The sequence below is a fragment of the Miniopterus natalensis genome, chromosome 20 (genome assembly GCF_054644295.1).
Source record: "Miniopterus natalensis isolate mMinNat1 chromosome 20, mMinNat1.hap1, whole genome shotgun sequence".
In the NCBI taxonomy this organism is placed as follows: Eukaryota; Metazoa; Chordata; class Mammalia; order Chiroptera; family Miniopteridae; genus Miniopterus; species Miniopterus natalensis.
In genome coordinates, this window is record NC_142100.1 from 24,482,283 (window position 1) to 24,502,941 (window position 20,659).

A 20,659-nucleotide genomic window follows, 5' to 3' on the forward strand; every position below is an offset into this window, starting at 1 on the left:
CACTATTCCTGTAGAAACTTAGCCTTCGGAGCTGCTACATCGCCATCCCATTTTAGCAGCCTGCTTTCCTGACTTTTGTCATCACTCGTAACTGTTTCTATTCCAGAATGCCTTCCAAGATCTACTCTGACCACAGCCAACGTAACCCCTACTCTCCTACTCCCTTTCTTCTGTGCCCCTCCCAGGGCTCTCTGACCCTTCCATCTGTTTAAATGAAGAGATGAGGTCATGTGTCTGATCCTCTGGCCTTCCATTTTTAAACTCCCCATCTACTCCTGTGGCCAGCCTGCTGGGCGTGGCTGGGGAATCCCATTGTGGTGCAGCTCAGTTAGGAATGGAGGGTTTCTAGCTCTTACTGGAACTTCAGGAGGGCTCAGTAGACCTTTTTTAACCTGTCTCTGCAGCCTTAATAACCACTTCTTTCAGTCTCTTACTCCAGCTACCTCATTTTTATCCACAGCAGGAAACTTTCTTCCTGCTTTTTAGAACATACAGACACAGTTCTTAACCTGGATCCATAGATTCCCAAACGGTTTGTGGAGCAATTCAGGGTATCGCTGAACTTGGATGGGGAAAATGTTATCTCAGAAAATTACTTACATTTGTTGTCTCTTTGAAATTGCCGTGGTTATTTACTGTTAGATCTTATTGTTTACTGAATTAATAAAGAAGCACATATTACTATGGCACAGATTTGATTTTTTAGATTTTGATAACTGCACTTCATTGTAATTGATTTCCTATGCATTTTATGCAATTAAATCCGTCAGCTCCCCTAAAATGCCAAAGGAGTACACGGATAAAAGAAAAAAGGTTAAGCCAGAGGCCCCACCTCCCTGCAGTCCTCCCCTATTCTTCCAGTCCTGCCTGAGGACATTGCCTCCGCTCCTGCACCTGGTTCTGTCCTTCCTGCCCCCCCCCCCCCCCCCCCCCGCCCCACACACACTGTGTTCATTATCACCACCTTGTTTTTTCATGCTGTTCTTTAATGTTTTCTGTATAATAAAATACATGGTTCAGTATATACTTACAATGTTAAAATTCATAAAATAGATGAGTAGAAAATACAGAGGTAATCTCACCTATGGACCTGTGTACAGTTCAGAGAAATTTTATTTTTAATGCTACTCTAGTCTATGTTACAGCCCCTTTACTTCCCCTACTTAATCTTTGCTTGTGTTTTTGAAGTTGCTTTTAAAGCCACAGCCTCTTGTTCTCAGAACTATGTTCTTAAACTTTAGCACTTTTCACATGTGATTCTAGAAGATTTGCTTCATGTATATAACCACTCTTCTGTACCTAGGAGCTCCTGCAGAAAAGGCAGGGGTTGTATCTTAGTCAGATATAAATTCCCAGCTCATCTAAACTCAGTGATACTCAATAAATGCTGAAAATGGCCTCTAATTTGTGAGGTTGGCGCACACTGAGACTGTTGTGTATAGATTGGTTCATGTATAACTGATGGTACATGATGAGAAAATATGTTTTTAAAGTCATTGAAAAAAGCCACATTATCAATAATTGTCAAAACGGAGCAATATTATTGAAACGAGATTTTTTATTTACCTAGAATTTCAGTGTTTAACAAAAAGCAGATTTAATTGAAAGATGAAATGGATAGTTGAGGATTTTGGTGAAGACTTTTTGGGAAGCCTATTTGAGGGTTTCTGATGTTAAGTCTGATAATGATTTTTAAACTTCTGGTTGTATGGCATTTTGTCGTTTTAATACATTTAATTTATATTTATTTTATAGTATGTTACTAGCATTTAACTTATCTCACCGCTATTCTAGCTTTTTAAAATATTCTCAGACAACTCTGCTTTTTCAGAGTCCTAATTGACGTAGAGGAGGAAAACTTAAGGAGATCCTATTTCCCTGGTGTGGGGCTGAGGGGTACCTATAAGGGGGTTGGGGGACAGACTGGTTGATGCCTTTCTTTCCAGTCACCACCAGGTGGCACCACTGGCTCAAAAGGAAGGGAAGGCTTTGAGAGCCCACCTGCTATAGGGGTAGAATAGGGGACTTAGAGGGGGGTCGGGGATAGTCTTGTACTCCTTTTTCCTTATAGTCCAGAGATTTTTGTAAGTTGAGTGTTTATAAAGCAGGGAATTACGCACATGATGAATTTCTATCCATTATTTCATCTGATAATTTTTGTGTTTTTTTTTTTTTTTTTTTTTTCTTTCTGTACCTGTAGTTGCTTCAGAAACAGGTAATATTTTTCTAACAGTCACTTTGTATTCTTGCATCTTGCCTTTGTAATGCTTTTGTTTCTTACCATAGAGGATAATGGAAAATTAATATACTCTGACTTATGGCACTGGAAAAATACATGCAAATTCCCACCATTGCAATTAGATTATAGTCAGTTGATTTTTTGAACTTTGCAGACATTCTTGATACAACATTGTACTGTGTAATACCAACAATGGGTTTTTTTTTTAGATCCAAACATGGCTTTTGATAAAAGCATTTTTAGAATTTACAGTAGTGGGTATTGGTAACAGTGTGGAATGAACTATCCAGGTCTTGCTTCCTTCTAGCTAATGATACAGTGTTGATCCAAAATAAAGTATTTATGACCAGGGTGTTCCCAGCATCCAGACACGATAGCCTCATTTTGTGCTGACTCCCTACTTCTGCACATCTTTCCCTAAATTCTTCACTCATGTTCATAAAGGGACTTTCTTTGGGGGAAATTTTAAAAGGAGTATCATTCCTTATTAAGAGAAACACTTTTGCTTTCTCCCTTCCCCCATTTCTGCCTTGAAAGAAAACTGTAATGCTAAGTAAAAACTTGAATAGTTAATTCCTCTTATAAGGTTGGTGTTGTAATCAGAAGATCTAAGATAAAAATGTAGCATTGGAAAGAAATAGGGTATTTAATAAATGGCCTCCTTATTCTTCTTGTATATCCCAGTTTTTCAGTTTCAGGACAGCTTGGCTCAGTCTCTAGTCTTTCCAAATACTTCGCCCTCCCCTCCCCCCCTACACCTCTGCAGTGAGAAAAAGTCCATTTATGTGGTTTTGTTAAAAAAAAAACAAACAAAAAAAAAACTTGCTGCTTTGAGCTTTAATTTTGTGAATAAAAATAATGCTACTTTTAATACCGGGTTTCCATCTAAGTATGTGCTTTATTCACTTAAATATATGCTTTTCTAAAATTAGTGTGATTAAAACATTAACAGGACCTAAACTATGAATTAATAATCCTGTTGCTTCTTGCAGAAGATAACTGGTTTGGAATTTTCCTGTAGTCTAATTTTCTGTTCTAGTTTTTTGGAAATTGAACTAGTGAATTTCAGCCTCCTAATGTGAGTTATTATGTGATGTTTTTTAGAGCATTTCACAATCTTGAAAATACACATGGCAAAAGTAATTTCTACCAAGAACTTTTGTAACTTTAAGGTGCTGTAGAGTAGGGCTTGACTCAGTAACTGAGTGTCCTGTAAAACCAGGTTTTAGGACCACCAGTGGCTTCCAGCTGAAGATGGCATTATGAAGATAGCATCAGTCTGTTAGGATCTGTTAGAAAGCTTTTTCAAAGTGCAGCCCTCTTCTATTGAATAGTGTGTGGCTCTGGGGATTCCCCATGTATGCTCTTGGCTCTTAACAGCAGGAGTTGTGCTGTGGGTAGAGCTAGCAGCTAAGCCCACTGGTGCAGTTACGCTTTTGTTTCCTAGTGGTGTGCACACCCCTATCCACCTGCACACACACCATCCACCCCTGGTTTGGGATGAGAGGAGGTAGGAGCTAGTTAGGTTTGTAGTGCCATCTCTAAATTTGCTGGCAGGAATTTCTCATTTTGTCATCACCTTGCCCACTAGGGAGGTGATATAGTTATAGAAGCAGAACCAAATCAGAAATCCCTCTGGAATTGGGAGGAGACTAGCTGTTGATTCCTCCCTTCCTCCTCTTCCTTGGTGGCAGCTTGCCTAGGGGTGAGGGCACGTGACTCGGAGCCAGCGTGCTCTAGCAGAGCCAGAGCAGCAGAAGTACCCCGGCCTAGCCTTGCAGTAGGTGATACCCTATGGGTCCAGCCATTAAATGAAAGCTTTTATCTCCAAAGCATGTCCTAACACTAGCATTGCCCAAGTGGACCTTTATTTATCTGAGTCCTAACTCCCAACTAGAGAAAAATTTCCTTTGCCAGATAGCTGCTGTCGATCCATAGATCATTCCTGTCAGCTGAACGTACTGATGCCATGTTGCTTTCACAAGCTGGTGCTTCTCAGCAACATTAGCACAGGAGAAGGGCACAAGTGAGAAAGAATTGATGGGAAGTTCAGGTAGGCCCACCTCCGGAACCCTCTGGGGACAAGTAACACTGCAGGGCCTGAGCTTTGTAAGGGTGGCTGCAGGGAAAAACGGGTTCTATGAAGGGGTAGCTCGCTTAGAATAGCTCCAATTACCAATGGCAAGAGGATGTTAGGACACTGATGCTTGCATGCAGACTTGGGATCAGAAAGTTAAAAAAACCTTCCTATATTTGGCTGCAGGAGCTCTGAGTATATATCCCTACTGGGTTCATTAAACAAAAGAGGTTTTGTTTCAGGTGGATGGACAGAAATTTTCTGGATTACTTCTAAAACACAAAGTAATTATTTTTCTTGTAATTTAATGACTTGTGAATACATGAAAACGTATTTCATGTGACTTAAAATTATATGAAAAACATCTTCGTTAGTTATCTATGGTGTCAATTAAGTTTTTGGAAGGTTATAGCACTAGAAGCATCAGACATCTGAAAGCATGTTGTTAGTGAATGTTATTCTTTCTGCATTAGAAGTTCCTTTTTCATAATTATTTCTTAACAAGCATCTTTGTTGATCATTTGTGTGTGTACAGTGTAGTCTGGTTGGTTGTGTGAACTTTCAACCAAAAACACCCTTTTCCAGATGCTTTTACGGACTCTGCCATCAGCGCTAAGGTGAATGGTGAGCACAGAGAGAAGGACCTGGAGCCCTGGGACGCGGGGGAGCTTGCGGCCAGTGCAGAGCTAGAAGCTCTGGAAAACGATGTGGTGAGTCAGGCCTTGGGTTAGCCTCGGGCTGAGGCCCTGCGATGGAGACAGCCTGCCGCTTGGGTTTAACTTAAGTATGTGGTGGTTGTGAGTATGTTTAAAGCAGCAGTTTTATTGTGTAACATAGATTGTTGACTGTATCCCCCCCCTCCCACGGGGCAGTAAATACAGAAACATGGTTTTTTGGGATGCTTATGAATTATTTCTGTGTTTTTCAGGTAAGTCATAATAAGCCCCTTACACACCTAAACCGCAGGAAACTGGAAGTGCCGGCATATTTTGCTTTGCATGCTCGTCCTAGTAAGGCAGCCCAAGGCACGGGGTATGGTGTCTTAATTGTCTTTGTCAAAGTTGTACTTTGACCTGTCCGGAGAAGTACTACTAAGTATTAAGGTACATAGTTAGGTAACATTAGAATTAAAGCAACAAATAAATTTCTTGTGGAGAATGATCCTAATTTAGACCAATAATCTACTTATAAAAGCCTCTTGGCAAATATTTTTACTTTTCCTATAACACATCATCTATAAATCAAATGCTTAATAAAGATTCTGTCTTTAGGACTCTGTAAATAAATTTTCTACACTGTAGAGATAGAAAACAAAGTCTCTTGCCAAAAATGAGTGTTTAGGTAATTTGAATTGAATGAAGAATCCTCCATTGAATACTACAGAGAAGTCTTTATAATAAGCCTGTGATTTACCTTTTAAGTCATTGTTCAGTTATAAATACATAGGCAACACTCACTATTAATTTTCAAACTTTAAAGAATCATATATAACCTGTGGAGGTTCTCAGGTCTGTGTGGCACATCACTTGTGTAGTTTCGTCCTGACCAGGTAGCTCGGTTGGTTAGAGCATTGTCCCGATGTATCAGGTTCAGTCCCCGGTCAGGGCACATACAAGAATCAGCCAATAAATGCATAAATAAGTGGAACAACAAATCTATACTTCTCTTTCTCCCTCTTCCTCTCTCTAAAATCAATAAATAGAAAACTAAAAAACAAAAACTAAACTGCTTTTGAGAATGGTAGTTTTCTCATAGAATTGTAGAGTTATCTACACTGAGGTTACAGGTTAGGGCACCAAGGCCTAGAATTTCCTTGCTGAGGACCTGTAGCTTTCAATGGCAAAGCTGGTTCTGAAACCTAGCTCTTGTGACTCTGTCCAGTGACTGCCTGTTCACTCGGTCACACTGCCTTCCCTGTGAGCGTGTCCAGGAGGAGGGGGCAGGGGGCAGGGATCTAGCACCAGGCTCCACCTTGAAGTAGCGATGCAGAGGGAAAAGCTTTGACTTCTCTCTTCCTTCCCCAGAAACACTGAGAATATTTTTGGCTGTCAGAAAACACCCCTTGTCCTGCACAGACCTGATAATCAGTCAACTCAGGAAAATTTCCAGTAAATACCCTATAGAAAGATGGCTGTTAGGGAGTAGGGAAAGGAGAGAATCCTCACCTGAGGGCTCATATTTTATGAAATAACTGAAGTGTTCTAAACTTTTACTAATAACCTCTCAATTATTTTGTATAGTTAATTACCAGCTTGTAGGGCTGATGTAGAAAAGTTTTTCCTTAACACATTGTTTGCGGGTAGTTTTCATCACGCGTTCTACTACCAGTCAACGTAAAACGTATAAATACGTTTCCCGCATACAATGTGTTAAGACATTTCTGAAGGAAAATTTAGCCTATTTTAGTCTGCTAGATTGTGCTAGTGTAGTAGGAGAGAGATTGTTACTGCAGAGACTGACTACACTGAATTGAAGACAAATACTTGGTCATTTTGAAAAATGAGCTTCATTTTCTTCTAGTCTAATGGATGGGATCCCAATGATATGTTTCGATATAATGAAGAAAATTATGGTGTAGTGTCTACATATGATAGCAGTTTATCTTCATATACGTAAGTTTAAAAAGTTTGCTTTTATTGCATTTGCTTTGATTATAAACTTAAATTATGATGTTGAATAAATTTTGTTGGATTTTAAATTAAACAATTCTGTGAAAGCATTACCTGTTATTGCATGAGCTGATAAATTCCCACTAAAACGGAATGCATGTGGCTGACCTATACTCTAAATTTATGCTCTAAACAAGCTTTATTTTTGTTCTGTTTTTACATTGTAAGAACTAAATTTGCAAGTGTAGAAGTTATGGGGGAATAGTCCATTTAACCATTTTGGGAATGCTATGTTCCTCTAGGGAAAAGGTAACAACATAATTCAAATTTTGATTTACAAATAAACAGATCACTGTGACTCTCTTACAGTTTTACCAATATTTCAAACTCTAAACCCCCTTAATAGTTGATTGTGACAGGTACATAAACTATGACTTTGAAATGCTCACCTGGTCTTTCCTTTTCCTCGTGTTTCAGGGTGCCCTTAGAAAGGGATAACTCGGAAGAATTTTTAAAACGAGAAGCAAGAGCAAACCAATTAGCAGAAGAAATTGAATCAAGTGCCCAGTACAAAGCCCGGGCAGCCCTGGAAAACGATGAGAGGAGCGAAGAAGAAAAGTACACGGCGGTCCAGAGACACCCCAGTGAGCGCGAGGGCCACGGCGTCAGCACCAGGTACTCAAGGGTCGTGGTGCGGTGCTTCGGGTGCACAGTTCCAGGGCTGTGTGAGAGCGTGCGTCATTGGTGTTCATCTTCTTTAGTGTAGAGTAGGGAGAAAATGCAAACGGAATTGCTTTAAGGTTCTCTTAGAAGATTACAGGAATCTTGGAGAGCACCTTCGGGCATCAGCCCTGTGTTGTCCAGCGTTGGATATACAGCGACGGCGAGGCCGAGGTGTGGAAGAGCTCATTTAGGTTCTAGGTGTGTTCAGGTAACCGGGAGCGTCCAGAGTGAGCAGGAACTAGCAATAACCTGCAGGGTCAGAGGCGGCAACGTCTTGTGATAGCCTCGACCTGTCACCACTCAGAGAAATAAGAGGGAACTCCTCACGTGGCAAAAAGCTGTGTGGAAGAGCCCAGCCAGCTGAGGAGAAGGCTAGTGGTTTCGTGTGTCTGGGATATAGGGGGAGTGTTGAGGGGATGGTGTGAAAGGAGCTCCTCGGGGACGTTGAGCACTGGCTGAAACATGGGACCAGTTAGTGAGTGTTTTGAAATAGTTCAAGTGTGAGAACTTGGTAACCAACTAGACCAGGGCTCGCGATAGAAAGGCTAGAAACGCCAGGGTGACCCTGAGGTTTACTTGATAACTAAATGGACTGGTGGTTGTACTGGTAATGGAGATTGAAGACATCTCTCTCCATTATTTGGTTTAGTGTTTAACCTTTTTATAAAGAATTCATTTCCTTCTGCCTAAATTACTTTTAGGTTTGTTTCATTGGCCTGGTGCCTATTAAGATAAAATAATTTAGAGGATCTCTCATTTTCAGGGAAAATAAATATATTCCTCCTGGACAAAGAAATAGAGAAGTCATATCCTGGGGAAGTGGGAGACAGAATTCACCACGTATGGGCCAGCCTGGATCGGGCTCCATGCCGGCAAGATCCACCTCTCACACTTCAGATTTCAATCCGAATTCTGGTTCAGACCAAAGAGTAGTTAATGGAGGCAAGTATTTTGACCAAATTTGTCAATGTTATTGATTAAATGTGTAGCTTTCTAAGTTATTACAAATTTGCATAATGATAAGAATTTGATTTGCATACCTTAATCTCTGTGGAGTAGTTTTCACTTCAAAAAAATATTTAAATTTACCTTTGTGGGTATCAAATTAGTAAAAATTAGTATAAGCCGTTGGAATACATTTAGCATAATGAGAAATACTCATGTAAGATAAAGTGCTAAATTTAACCAAAGACATTCACTTGGCTAAAAAAAAAATTCGCAAAACACTCCACATATAAAGAAATTGGAAACTTTGGATAGGTTCTCAATTTTAAAAACACTGGATAAAATTATTTACACAAAATTTAAATGGAAAACCCTATAGATTCACTTTCATTTACTGTTTGTGTATATATTTATATCTGCACACTTCAAGGAAGGGTTTGAGGTGACTTGTGACACAAGACATGACCAAGAGTCGTGAAGAGCAAAATGTTTTCATTGTTTCTGAGCACACCTCTGAGTGTAAAAGTGGTGGTTGTAAGTAAAGTAAAAGAAACTTGCATCTTTAGTAGGAAAATACTTTTCTGCTCTGCCTCTAAGTCTAGATTGAATAGAGCTCATAGGTCATGGATCTTTCATATAAGGCTGATATCCTGCTCAGCAGCACCGGAGACATTATGGAAATGCAGTAATTAATAATAGCAATAGTATGTTACTAAGTTAGGGGGAAAGTGGGTGGCCAAGTTTAGCTGTTTAAGTTTGGAAGGTTAGGAGAAAAAACAGAGAACACTAAGTTTCCAATTTCATTTGTTTTCATTGAGTCTTTCTCCAGGATTCCTCTCCAACTGAACACTCCTGAGTATTCTGTGTACTTAGTATTGGGGGTGAAATTTCTTTGCTCAATGAGTAAAGAATTTCAGGGTTCTTGAAGAGAATTTTTAAAGTAAAAAACCTGAAGGGGGCTGGGAAATGTACGATACTCAAGTGTGTGGCAGCCTGTGGAGAGGAGACCTGGACTGTTTGCTAATTCAGGTAAGTGATATGCTGTGTTACATGTTAGCTGTATTTTGACCTGTGCGTATCCATCAGTGTCAGTTTATTTGGTGATGACTGCTCTGTAGTTGCATTGTTTATTAAGCAGTCTCTTAGATAAGTTAATTATCTTTTAGATAAGTAAAGCTGCATAATTATACAGAAGGTGTCCCCCCTTTTCTAGTTTGATAAGATTAAAATGTTTTTTTTGAAAAGGCAATGAATATTAACCTTTGTCACTCCCGTGACTCTAGAAAACACGGGAAGTAATGTTTTATTTCTATTTAAATGAACTTGCTTAATGAGATTTCAGACTGAACCTTATGATCAAGTATAAACTAGATGAAAATCATAGATGGTGATGAGAAACCAGCATCTTTAATGGGATTTTATAGCTGATGCTTATTTTCATTATATTTCAAAAGCTTAAACTAACGTAACCCTTATTCCTGAGCATTGTGACTGATGTGGGAAGTTCTCTAGTGTATGCTGTACTCCTCTTACTTACTGATACTGAGGAACAGTTAACAGAAGTAGGATTAGTAGTCAGAGTCTTAACTGTCTTCTTCAGTAGTGTGTGTAGATCCTAATTAACCCTTTGGGAACGTGTATTCATTTAAACAGATTAACTATAAGGAGGTTAAAGTAAAATGTGAATTTATGTCAGTTTAAGTTATGCTAAAACTTATCACAGATCAAATGACTGTCCTCAAAGGGTTAAAATGTACAAGAAATCATTTTTGTCATTTTACTTTTTTTTCTGTTTACTTTTTTCCCTCATTTTTTTCTTTAGTTTTTATACTTTCCTTCATATCATTTGTTCTGTCAGGTGTTCCCTGGCCATCGCCTTGCCCATCTCCTTCCTCTCGCCCACCTTCTCGCTACCAGTCAGGTCCCAACTCTCTTCCACCTCGGGCAGCCACCCCTACACGGCCGCCCTCCAGGCCCCCCTCGCGGCCATCCAGACCCCCGTCTCACCCCTCTGCTCATGGTTCTCCAGCTCCTGTCTCTACTATGCCTAAACGCATGTCTTCAGAAGGTACAAACCACAATTTGTTCATGGTTTTGTTTGTCTTTGTTTAACTCCTATGTGAGTTTATAATTAGAAAAGTTTCCTCTTCATTATTTGATAACCTATAATTTCTGTGTTTTAACTTTAGTTTATTAAAACTATTTCTATTAACCTTTTATTCATTGGAGAGAAATTTGATAAAATGCTGTGTGAAGTTATGAACTATCCTGAATTGTAAGAATGGGGTTTATCTCTGCCTGGTAATGATGCTCCTTCACGGCCCCAGAAGGTCTGCCCAGGCCTCTACCCCTAGTGTACAGTGTCTGTGGTGGGTGATGGTGAAGAGTCTTGGACTTTCTGTAGAACTTGTCATTTTACAGCCCCTTGGCCAAGGTACTAGTGACCCTACCTGTTGGCCGTAGGCAGGAGTAGTGAATTAGGGATACTTTCTGAGATGGACAGTTCCATGTAGCTGCCTTTGTGTGTCAACCCTTAGATTACAGTAGTGTTTGAAAGTCTACTTGAATCTGGAAGAAGTTCTGGATCTAAGTTAAAATAGTTAATAAAAACCATGTATGAATTTTAATCTTTAGGTATTTTTTTTTTGCCCTTGTCAAAGAATAAAATCCTGTAATTCTTGTTCACTGTGTGATGCTAATTCTCCATTGCTGCATATCACATATATGCATATGTTGTAGAAAGGTCACATTTTAACTTAAACGCAGTACAGACATTAAAAACCTGTTTTCTGAATGATAATGTTCTCTTGATCAGAAATTTGTGTTAAAATTTTAACCTGATTTATTTAAATTGCCATTGATTAAACGCCTGTTGAGACTAATACGGTTTTCTGGCATAAAGTGCTTCCCTGGAGAAAACTGCGTTGGCTGCTTTTTTTTAAATCCTCACCCAAGGATATTTTTCTGTTGACTTTTAGAGAGAGTGGAAGGGAAGGAGGAGGGGGAGAGAGACACTATGCGAGAGAGAGAGACATCCATTGCTTGCCTCCCACACATGGTTGGGGCCAGGATCAAGCCTACAACCGAGGTATGTTCCCTTGGCCACAGTCGAACCCGGCACCCTTCAGTCCTCGGACTGATATGATGCTCTAACCACTGAGCCACACCAGCCAGTGCTGTTGGCTGCTTTTTAATAAATTGTTGCCATCCAGTAAGAGAAGTCATGTGGTTTCTACTAAAGTGGCTGTCGTGCTGATCTGTGGCTTCCTTACTCAGAAGGGCCTGTAATGGTGGCCACTAAACAAAAAGTTAAATTCTGTCCAAGTATTGTCACTGGCTGTTGTTTAAATAAGTGATGTTCCTATCATGAGACTGTGTTGAATAAAACAAGACTCCTTAATGGGTGTGAGCATTTTTACCACATTGCTGGTCGACTCAGTGATCAGGCAGGTGCAGGGATGCTACTTTCAAGGTTTCTTTTTAACTATTTGAATTAAAATGTCTTATAATCATGTAGTTAGGTGACACTGAAGCATTTTTAAGCGTGAACTTCAAAATTAAAACTATTAAATATGGTGGTTTTCTGTGCTTAAATACAGGGGAACATATTTTGTTTCTGTAGTGTTTGATATATTATCAAAAAGAATGAGTTTTTTAAAGTTGCAGTTTGATTTCATTGAGCTATGCCAACCTACTTTATTGGTCTTTTTCTAAGAGATGTAAAAAAATATGTAAAAGTATGCAAACACCCAATTCTTAAATCATTCTTTGATATAAATCAGTCGTGTCTCCTGTTGAAAATTATGATATATAAGATTAACATTCTTTTTACGATTGTATCCATGATTAAATTCCTACTGAGGACACAGATTAATCTGACATTATACAAAGTTTGGCAGCGAGGTGAGGGTGAGGAACTTGGGCTCTGACATGAATGAGTTTGCCAAGTGTTGGCACTGTCAGGCTTCTCTGATGACAGCTATTCTGTCCAGTTTTTTACCTGTTTTGTTTGAAAGTACAATAGACTTCTCTAGAAATAAAAATAATGGGGTGACAGAATTAAAGATGTAGAATTTTGGTAGTTCATATAGTGCAAGTTTCTTCCCCAAATTCAGTTATTCTGGTTTTAAAAGTCATGCCTTAACAGTAGACTTCTCAGCCCATAGCCTGTTGAGTCTGAGGAACTGCTTATGGGTGAGAACTGGTGAAGGCATGGGCTGTAAAATTGGTCACCATGGCAGAAGAAGTAGATAAACCAGGATTTTGGAGAAATTTAAGGAGGGTATGTACATACATTTCAGTAATACAAAAATATATAGGGATTAATAGTTAATTAAGAAGTAATATAGCAAATTTGAGGGGAAAAGCTAAAAGTATATGGTAGAATAAGTTATTCCATCATGTAGCCATAACTTCCGTTAACACTTTATTATGTTTATTTGTATATGCTTACAAATAATGGATATAGGTTAAACAAATTGCTAAAATCTTTAAGAGTTACAACATTTATTGTTTGATTTCTTACCACCAACTTCATCCCTCCCTTTCTTTAAAAATAAAGAGAAGTAAAATTTGTTTATGGAACTTCATGGCACAATTCTATAAGAATATGGCCGAAAACGTGTGACTCCCACCCCTTCTTAAACCAAGGAAAACGGAGGGGGGAGGGGGGAAATATGTGTGAATGGGGCATATGTGTGTTTAGCAGAAAAGTTTACTGATGGACATTGTGGCATTTATGTGATGTTCACTGTTCCTTTCTTAGGGCCTCCAAGGATGTCCCCAAAGGCCCAGCGACACCCTCGAAACCACAGAGTTTCTGCTGGAAGGGGTTCCATTTCCAGTGGTCTAGAATTTGTATCCCATACCCCACCAAGTGAAGCAGCTGCTCCTCCAGCAGCAAGGACCAGTCCCGCGGGGGGCACGTGGTCATCAGTGGTCAGCGGGGGTAGGTAACGCTCAGCTTAGAGCATGATGACAGTGTTCGTTGTGTAATTCTATGAAATGTTAAAAGGGCTGAGCTTGTGCTGTTTAAGGAAGTATAAGTTATATATTAAAATTAAGTAACTAGAAATTGAAAAATGTATATTTTTATTCTGGGCTCCACAACTTACTCTCACCATATGTTAGAGCAAACCTTGCGATCATTCTGAATTTCATTTTCTCAGTGTGTAAAATAATTTTTGCCTAGCCCTCTATTTATGGACTTGTGGTGAGATTCATGTGCTACTCATAAGTATGATTATACCTTTTATATTTAAAGTACCACTGAAATATAAGTCAGATACAGAATGTAGCACTGTTTGGAGGGACCATATTTCCTATCTTCATAGCAGCTTGATTCATTCCACATACATTTATTTTGGGCTTACAGTGGTATGTGTTTCTGTAGCATCTGTATATGGCACTAATCCCTGACTGTATTTCCCTTACAAGGAATATCAAACACATAGGAGGGCCCCAAGTTTTATCTGTGACTAGCCTACAGAATGTGCTGACAGCAGCTGTAAAAGTATAAAAAATACACTTTTACTAGATCTTATAATTAAACTAAGGCTGCTCTTTCTACGTCAGTTTTGCTGTCATGATAACTGGAGAGTTAAAGTATGCAGTGATTGCGGTTTTGGTCACAATTTATCAGTGCATTGAACCTTTAAAAGAAAAAGTATCTTTAAGCTTAACAAACAGAAATATACCCAGCTCTGGTAAATGTCTTCAGTTGATACACACCGCTCAGCTCATGAATGTGTAATTATCTTGTAAATTCCTTTGCACTTTCTGTTTTCTTCTTTGGTCTTTAATTATAAGGAAATAACCATTCAATTAACAGAACAGAATTTCTAAAAATTGTGTTTCTTCCTTTCTGCCATCAATCACTCGACACATTCAGATGATCTGGAAATGAACTTTGAGGCTAAAACATGATTATAGGAGCGAAAGAGTGAAAACATAGTTGTTAGAAATACATACAGAACAGTTAACAAATTTGTTCTTTATAATTAGAAGAATGGCAGGTGTTGAAGAATAATTTCTCTCCCTGACCCTTGTATGTTAAAAGTAAAGAACCACTAATGTGAAGCAAATTGAACCATTTTCTCTAAATCTTTGACTCCGAGCTCTACAGATGGGTTTATAATGGAATAAGAAACCTGTTAGATACTCTTCCCCTCTTGGCTAAATTGGATCCCCGACTTCCTTAGTTACAGCAGAAGATATTGACGTGGCAAGAAAGAGCATGTACAGTTAGCCACGAGCTGCTGAAAGGTGTCTGAATTCATGTCGGAAGGAGAAATGTATAAGCCTACTTAGGGATCCCCCCACATACCTTTTTTAAAGAAAGCATCTCACTTCTTAGTAGAGAGTATTGCTATCTTTATTTTATTTTATTAATTTATTTTTTAAAATATGTCTTTATTGATTTCAGAGAGAGGAAGGGAGAGGGAGAGAGAGGGATAGAAACATCAATGATGAGAGTCATTGACCGGCTGCCTCCTGCAGGCCCCCTGCTGAGGATCGAGCCCACAACCCAGGCATGTGCCCTGACCAGGATTAAACCTCTACCTCCTGGATTCTAGATGATGCTCAACCGCTGAGCCACGCCCAGCCAGGCATCTTTATTTTTTATCTTGCCTTAGAAATCCAATTTCTAACTTCATTTAAAATACTGCCTTTAGAATTAACATTGAGTTAGAAGGGAAAACTACAGTTCTGCTTAGGTCAGTGTAGTCTCAGTCACCAACACTATTCCTAAAACTTTGGAAAAGAAAAACGGTGAGGGATAAAGAGGAATTGGGAATGGGGTTGGGTAGGACTGTTCTTACCTAGATCTTCAGAGAAGCCTCTTTGAGGAGGTGACATTTGAGCTGAGAATGTAATGGGTAACTTTTCTTTTTTTTTTAGTTCCAAGATTATCCCCCAAAACTCACAGACCCAGGTCTCCCAGACAAACCAGTATTGGAAATACTCCTAGTGGACCAGTTCTTGCTTCCCCCCAAGCTGGGATCATTCCGGCGGAAGCTGTTGTGATGCCTGTTCCAGCTGCATCTCCTACACCTGCCAGTCCTGCATCCAACAGAGCTGTTACCCCATCTACTGAGGGTACGTAAGAAGGGCTTCCAGTTCCGTGGTGGTTCAGTGCAGCTGTAGTTTTCCCTTCTAACTGAATACATTAATTCTAAAGGCAGTATTTTAAATGAAGTTAGAAATTGGATTTCTGAGACAAGATAGGTGTCACTCTAAAATCACCACCACCATTACAGGCTGAACATTATATGAAAAATGCTGTGTTTTATTCAAGGGTAGGTATTTGGGTGCACATTTAAAATTTTATGTAAATGAAGTTAGCTGTTGAAGTAGTACTGCTAATTTCATGTTATTTTTATTTTTAAAATATATCTTTATTGATTTCAGAGAGAGGAAAGGAGAGGGGGAGAGAGAGAGAGAAACATCAATGATGAGAGAGTCATTGATCAAGCCCACAACCCGGGCATGTGCCCTGACCAGGAATCGAACCCTGATTGCCTGGATCCCAGGTCGACGCTCAACCACTGAGCCATGCCCGGCCGGGCTCATGTTATTTTTGAATGTCTTGTTAAGAGGGTTACCATTCTTGAGTAGTAAATAATAATATAAAATAAAATTATTGCTGTTTCATATGCCTGCAGAGGAGAAAAGCCTCTTTAAATGGAAATATTCTTTTCTAAAAAAGTAGGAGACAAAAATTGTTGCATATTTTCCCATTTTACTTTTCTAACTTCTATCTAACTTTGAATTTTTAAAAAAATTATTTTCTAGCTAAGGATTCCAGGCTTCACGATCAGAGGCAGAACTCTCCTGCAGGGAGTAAAGAAAACATGAAGCCCAATGAGACATCACCTGGCTTCTCAAAAGTTGAAAATAAAGGTTAGAGCTTTAAAAATTCTTTAGCTAAAACTGTAGAAATAGGAAGGAGGATATCTGATCACATGCCCAATATAGAGTGTTCTTGGTCAACACTTTTTCTTAGTATTGTGCATATTTAAATGCATGTGACAAATGCAAAGTCTATAATTAATATGTTAAAATTTTTATTGTTTTGATAGAACTTATTTTCATTTCTAACATCCCATCCTAAAAGAAATTTAAGTTAAAGATTAGAAATAAATTTGTACCTAATAGTTATTAATTTTACAGGTATATCACCAATTGTTTCCGAGCATAGAAAACAGATTGATGATTTAAAGAAATTTAAGAATGATTTTAGGGTAAGTGTTGCATTAGAATGTTAAAAAGTAAATATTAAACATCATTAAGATTTTTGTTATCTCTTTAAAGAAACATGGGTTATGAACAACCACTAGGCATTGAACCGTGTGCATGGGAAGCTAAGCGTTGGTAAAGTTGTCTGCCTGTGCTTTACGGAGGGTGATAAAGTCAGGAGATTTGATGAGAATAATACAGATACAAAGTGAAAGGGAATATAACTTTGATATTGGAAGCTACTCTAACATAAATTATTATTTGGGATTCATTTGGTTACTTTATTCGCTAAAGAGCAGAGCAAGGCTAGGAGTTGATTATCCGATGTGAATAGAAGATATCCTGTACCCTGGGGTTCTGATGTAGCTGCACATTTACATTTTGTGCACAGATTTCTTGTGGTAGAAATCTTTGATAGGCTTGCTGAACATACTCTAATCTTGCCTGAATAACTGTTTCATTCTTTTGCACAATATTTGCTAATATACTACTGTGCATGTCAATGTATATTTTGAGACCCACTCAAGAGATCGTCCTAAAATTCTACAGATAGGAAATGTGGCAGAATGCTGAAAAGCATGAATTGGGTCTTAGTTTTCCCTTTTGTAAGATGATAGTAACATCATCTATATCAAATAAGGCTGTTGTAACTACTGACTGAGTTTGTATATAGTTTAGAGCAGTGTCCAGCCCATAGTGAGTACTGTAGATATGTTTACCTTCATAGGAACAAAAGCCTCCTTTGAGTGCGTAGGTGACTAGGTTGTGTTGTATAGATATCCTGTTACTGATAAAGACATTACTCTTACAGTATGAAACAGCCTTATTCAGTGTATTTCATGCTTACAGGTAATATTTCATATGTGTTTGTGCTCATGGAGAAAATTGATTACTAGAGTTACTTAAACTATTTGAGTATAATTATTTCCTTTATTTAGTTACAGCCAAGTTCTACTTCTGAATCTATGGATCAACTGCTAAACAAAAGTAGAGAGGGAGAGAAATCAAGAGATTTGATCAAGGACAAAATTGAACCAAATGCTAAGGATTCTTTCCTTGAAAATAGCAGCAGCAACTGCACCAGTGGCAGCAGCAAGCCGAACAGCCCCAGCATTTCCCCCTCAATCCTCACTAATACAGAGCACAAGAGGGGGCCTGAGGTCACATCCCAAGGGGTTCAGACCTCCAGCCCGGGATGCAAACAGGACAAAGAGGAGAAAGAGGAGAAAAGAGACGCAGCTGAGTGAGTACACCTGTCACGTATCACGCCCTGTCATGTGCTGACCTTCCTTGAGGTGTCCAGGGCTCCCCAGCTCGAGAACTTAACCTGGACGGTGCGCTCTTTCATAAGTAGCTCTCAGATGACAACCAACTTGTCTAAACAAAGGGCATCTTAAGTAAATTAGGTCATTGCATCCTGGACTCTTCCCTTCTCCCCCATTTTTGCATCTGTTGGCAAAAAACAAACAAAAACAAATCTAGGCATAAATTAAGAACAGCTTTTCTGTAAATGTACAGGGAGTTGGAAACTTACTGGCTGTTGGACCTTTATCCCCTGTATGCTTGTCAGAAGCCATCCCCTGGCTGTGCTGCCAGCGGGAAGAACTGCCACTGCCAGCAAGAGGGGTCTCTGGGGCCCTGCTCGGATAAGTGGTCCATCAGAAACTGTGTTGTAGCTGATGGTTAGATGCGTTAAGGTAGACTTAATTTGGCACGTCCAATATATGGATTATCAATTAAATGGACTTGTAAGGCCTAGCCTCAGAGCCTAACTTAAGCACCGTGGACTTATTTGTTCTGGGTTCCCTACAACACAGTTACAGCTGAACTTTTGGAATGCAGCTTATTGATAAGTTGGGGTGCTTATTCTTGATGTAAGGCAAAAAAGATTTTATTAGTAATATGTTTTCCTGTGGTATGTCATGTAGGAAATGCTTTGCCACATTAAAAAATAGTGCATGCTAGGGAATTGGTATATTAAGGATTGAGTTCCAGGATGTTTTATAAGGGGCTACTACTGTCGTTTCAGTTAAAGTATTTGTTGATTGCCTTTGAGAGAGACATTATATATCATACTTTAAAAAAAAGTCGTCCTGTTTTGGCCAGCCTTGACCAGGTTAAGGAGTGGTATACACGCGTCTGTGTGTGTGTCTTGTTTAATGCCAATCCTCATCTGAGGGTATGTGTCCACTGATTCTTGGGGGGCGGGGGGGGGGGGGGGGACGACGACAAATATCCATGTGAGAAACATCGATCGGTTACTTCCATATGCACCTCGACCTGCAGTTGAACCCGCAACCTAGTTATGTGCCCTGACTGGGAATGGGGCCCACAGTTTCTGGTCCGTAGGAGGACGCTCCAGCCAAGCCACCCAACCAGGGCTCTGTGTGTCTTAATGAGGTGGATTAATGATCTTTTAGGGAGAATTGTTTAAATATGTAATACATGTTTAGCAATTAAAAAAAAAAACAAGAGTGTCGAGTATAAGACTTTAGAGACACGTAAATTCCATGCAGATTTCACTGGCCTGTGTGTTCTGGTTTAGGCAAGTGAGGAAATCAACATTGAATCCCAATGCAAAGGAGTTCAACCCTCGGTCTTTTTCTCAGGTAAATTTATTTCCTCTTTGAAGTCATCTAACCTTTAAAAAAATGGATTTATTCCTATTAGTAATATTTCTTTTCTCATACCTGACATCTAAATTCAATTATAGTATGCTAAAACAACTTTGGTTTAAGTCCCTTTTCTTATGGTCATTAATGAATATTTTTGAGCCAGAAGAAAGATCTTTGTTTTGTCATCAGTAGATACTGTCGGGCAAATCTTTCAGACTTTTTACTCAGAATTTGAAGACAGCTCTCAGGTTCATAGATATACTGTTACTATTTTACTGAATTTATAAGGAAATAGATTTCTTTTAAAAAATATTTTAAAACACTTTCTCCAGTTTCTTAAGTCACTGCTACTATTTTTAATAGTATTATTGAATAATTAGTGAAACTTGACTTTAACTTTCTACCAAAGTGTTTTTTCTTTTATTTAAAACCTGTGAAATTTATATTCTATAAGTCTTTTCATTAAAACTTAAAATTAAAAGATGGGGAAAATCAGTCTTCAAGTTGGAGTAATAGCGTTTCACCTTACGAGAGTTGGTTTTTGTTTTTGTAGCCAAAGCCTTCTACCACCCCAACTTCGCCTCGTCCTCAAGCACAGCCTAGCCCATCTATGGTGGGCCATCAGCAGCCAACCCCAGTTTATACTCAGCCCGTTTGTTTTGCACCAAATATGATGTATCCAGTCCCTGTGAGCCCAGGCGTGCAAGTAAGTCATAGAACCTAACGCTCCTTTGCTCCCCATGCTTATTTGCTTTGGACACCGAGGGCTCTGCGGGTGCACAGAGACTGGAGGCGGCAATGGCGTAACAAGTGTTCGGACAGGGGAGACGTGCAGGGGTGTGGTGTGTGGTTGGTGTAAGGACCTAAATCTGAGAGAGTTTCTGATGGGAAAGATGGTTTAGATTTACTGTAGTTTGGGGTTTGTCCTTCTAGTTGTGGGTGTGATTTTGTTTTTTAATGATTCATAGAAAATCAGGAAACTTCAGAGCCAGCTCACTAGCAATATACAGCTGAGAGAGAGGTAAAATGGGTTCCTGTTGTTTTGAGAGCCTAACCTTCCTTCTTTTTTTTAACCTCTCAAGCCTTTGTACCCTATACCTATGACGCCCATGCCAGTGAACCAAGCCAAGACCTATAGAGCAGGTAAAGGTGAGAATATTCCTGCCTGTGTTTGCTTGTAGTCTGCATGCTGCATGAATTAAGTAACGCAGTT

At 39.2% G+C, this 20,659-nt stretch overlaps 1 protein-coding gene across 3 annotated transcripts in view; it reads left to right on the forward strand.

Annotated features, from left to right (window-relative positions):
* The window catches only part of ATXN2 (ataxin 2), a 58,215-nt gene that overhangs the window by 21,058 nt on the left and 16,498 nt on the right, over nt 1-20,659 (forward strand). For 2 of the 3 annotated variants that reach the window (XM_087828534.1, XM_087828535.1), the window contains exons 6-18: nt 4,902-5,026; nt 6,837-6,928; nt 7,403-7,600; nt 8,412-8,590; nt 10,452-10,661; nt 13,359-13,541; nt 15,494-15,691; nt 16,388-16,495; nt 16,766-16,836; nt 17,770-18,074; nt 19,377-19,440; nt 20,000-20,152; nt 20,529-20,589. In XM_087828534.1, coding sequence (XP_087684660.1) covers nt 4,902-5,026; nt 6,837-6,928; nt 7,403-7,600; nt 8,412-8,590; nt 10,452-10,661; nt 13,359-13,541; nt 15,494-15,691; nt 16,388-16,495; nt 16,766-16,836; nt 17,770-18,074; nt 19,377-19,440; nt 20,000-20,152; nt 20,529-20,589 — 1,947 coding nt within the window. Of the gene's footprint in view, nt 1-4,901; nt 5,027-6,836; nt 6,929-7,402; nt 7,601-8,411; nt 8,591-10,451; nt 10,662-13,358; nt 13,542-15,493; nt 15,692-16,387; nt 16,496-16,765; nt 16,837-17,769; nt 18,075-19,376; nt 19,441-19,999; nt 20,153-20,528; nt 20,596-20,659 lie in introns of all 3 variants that reach the window. The other variant, XM_087828533.1, reaches the window with a different exon arrangement.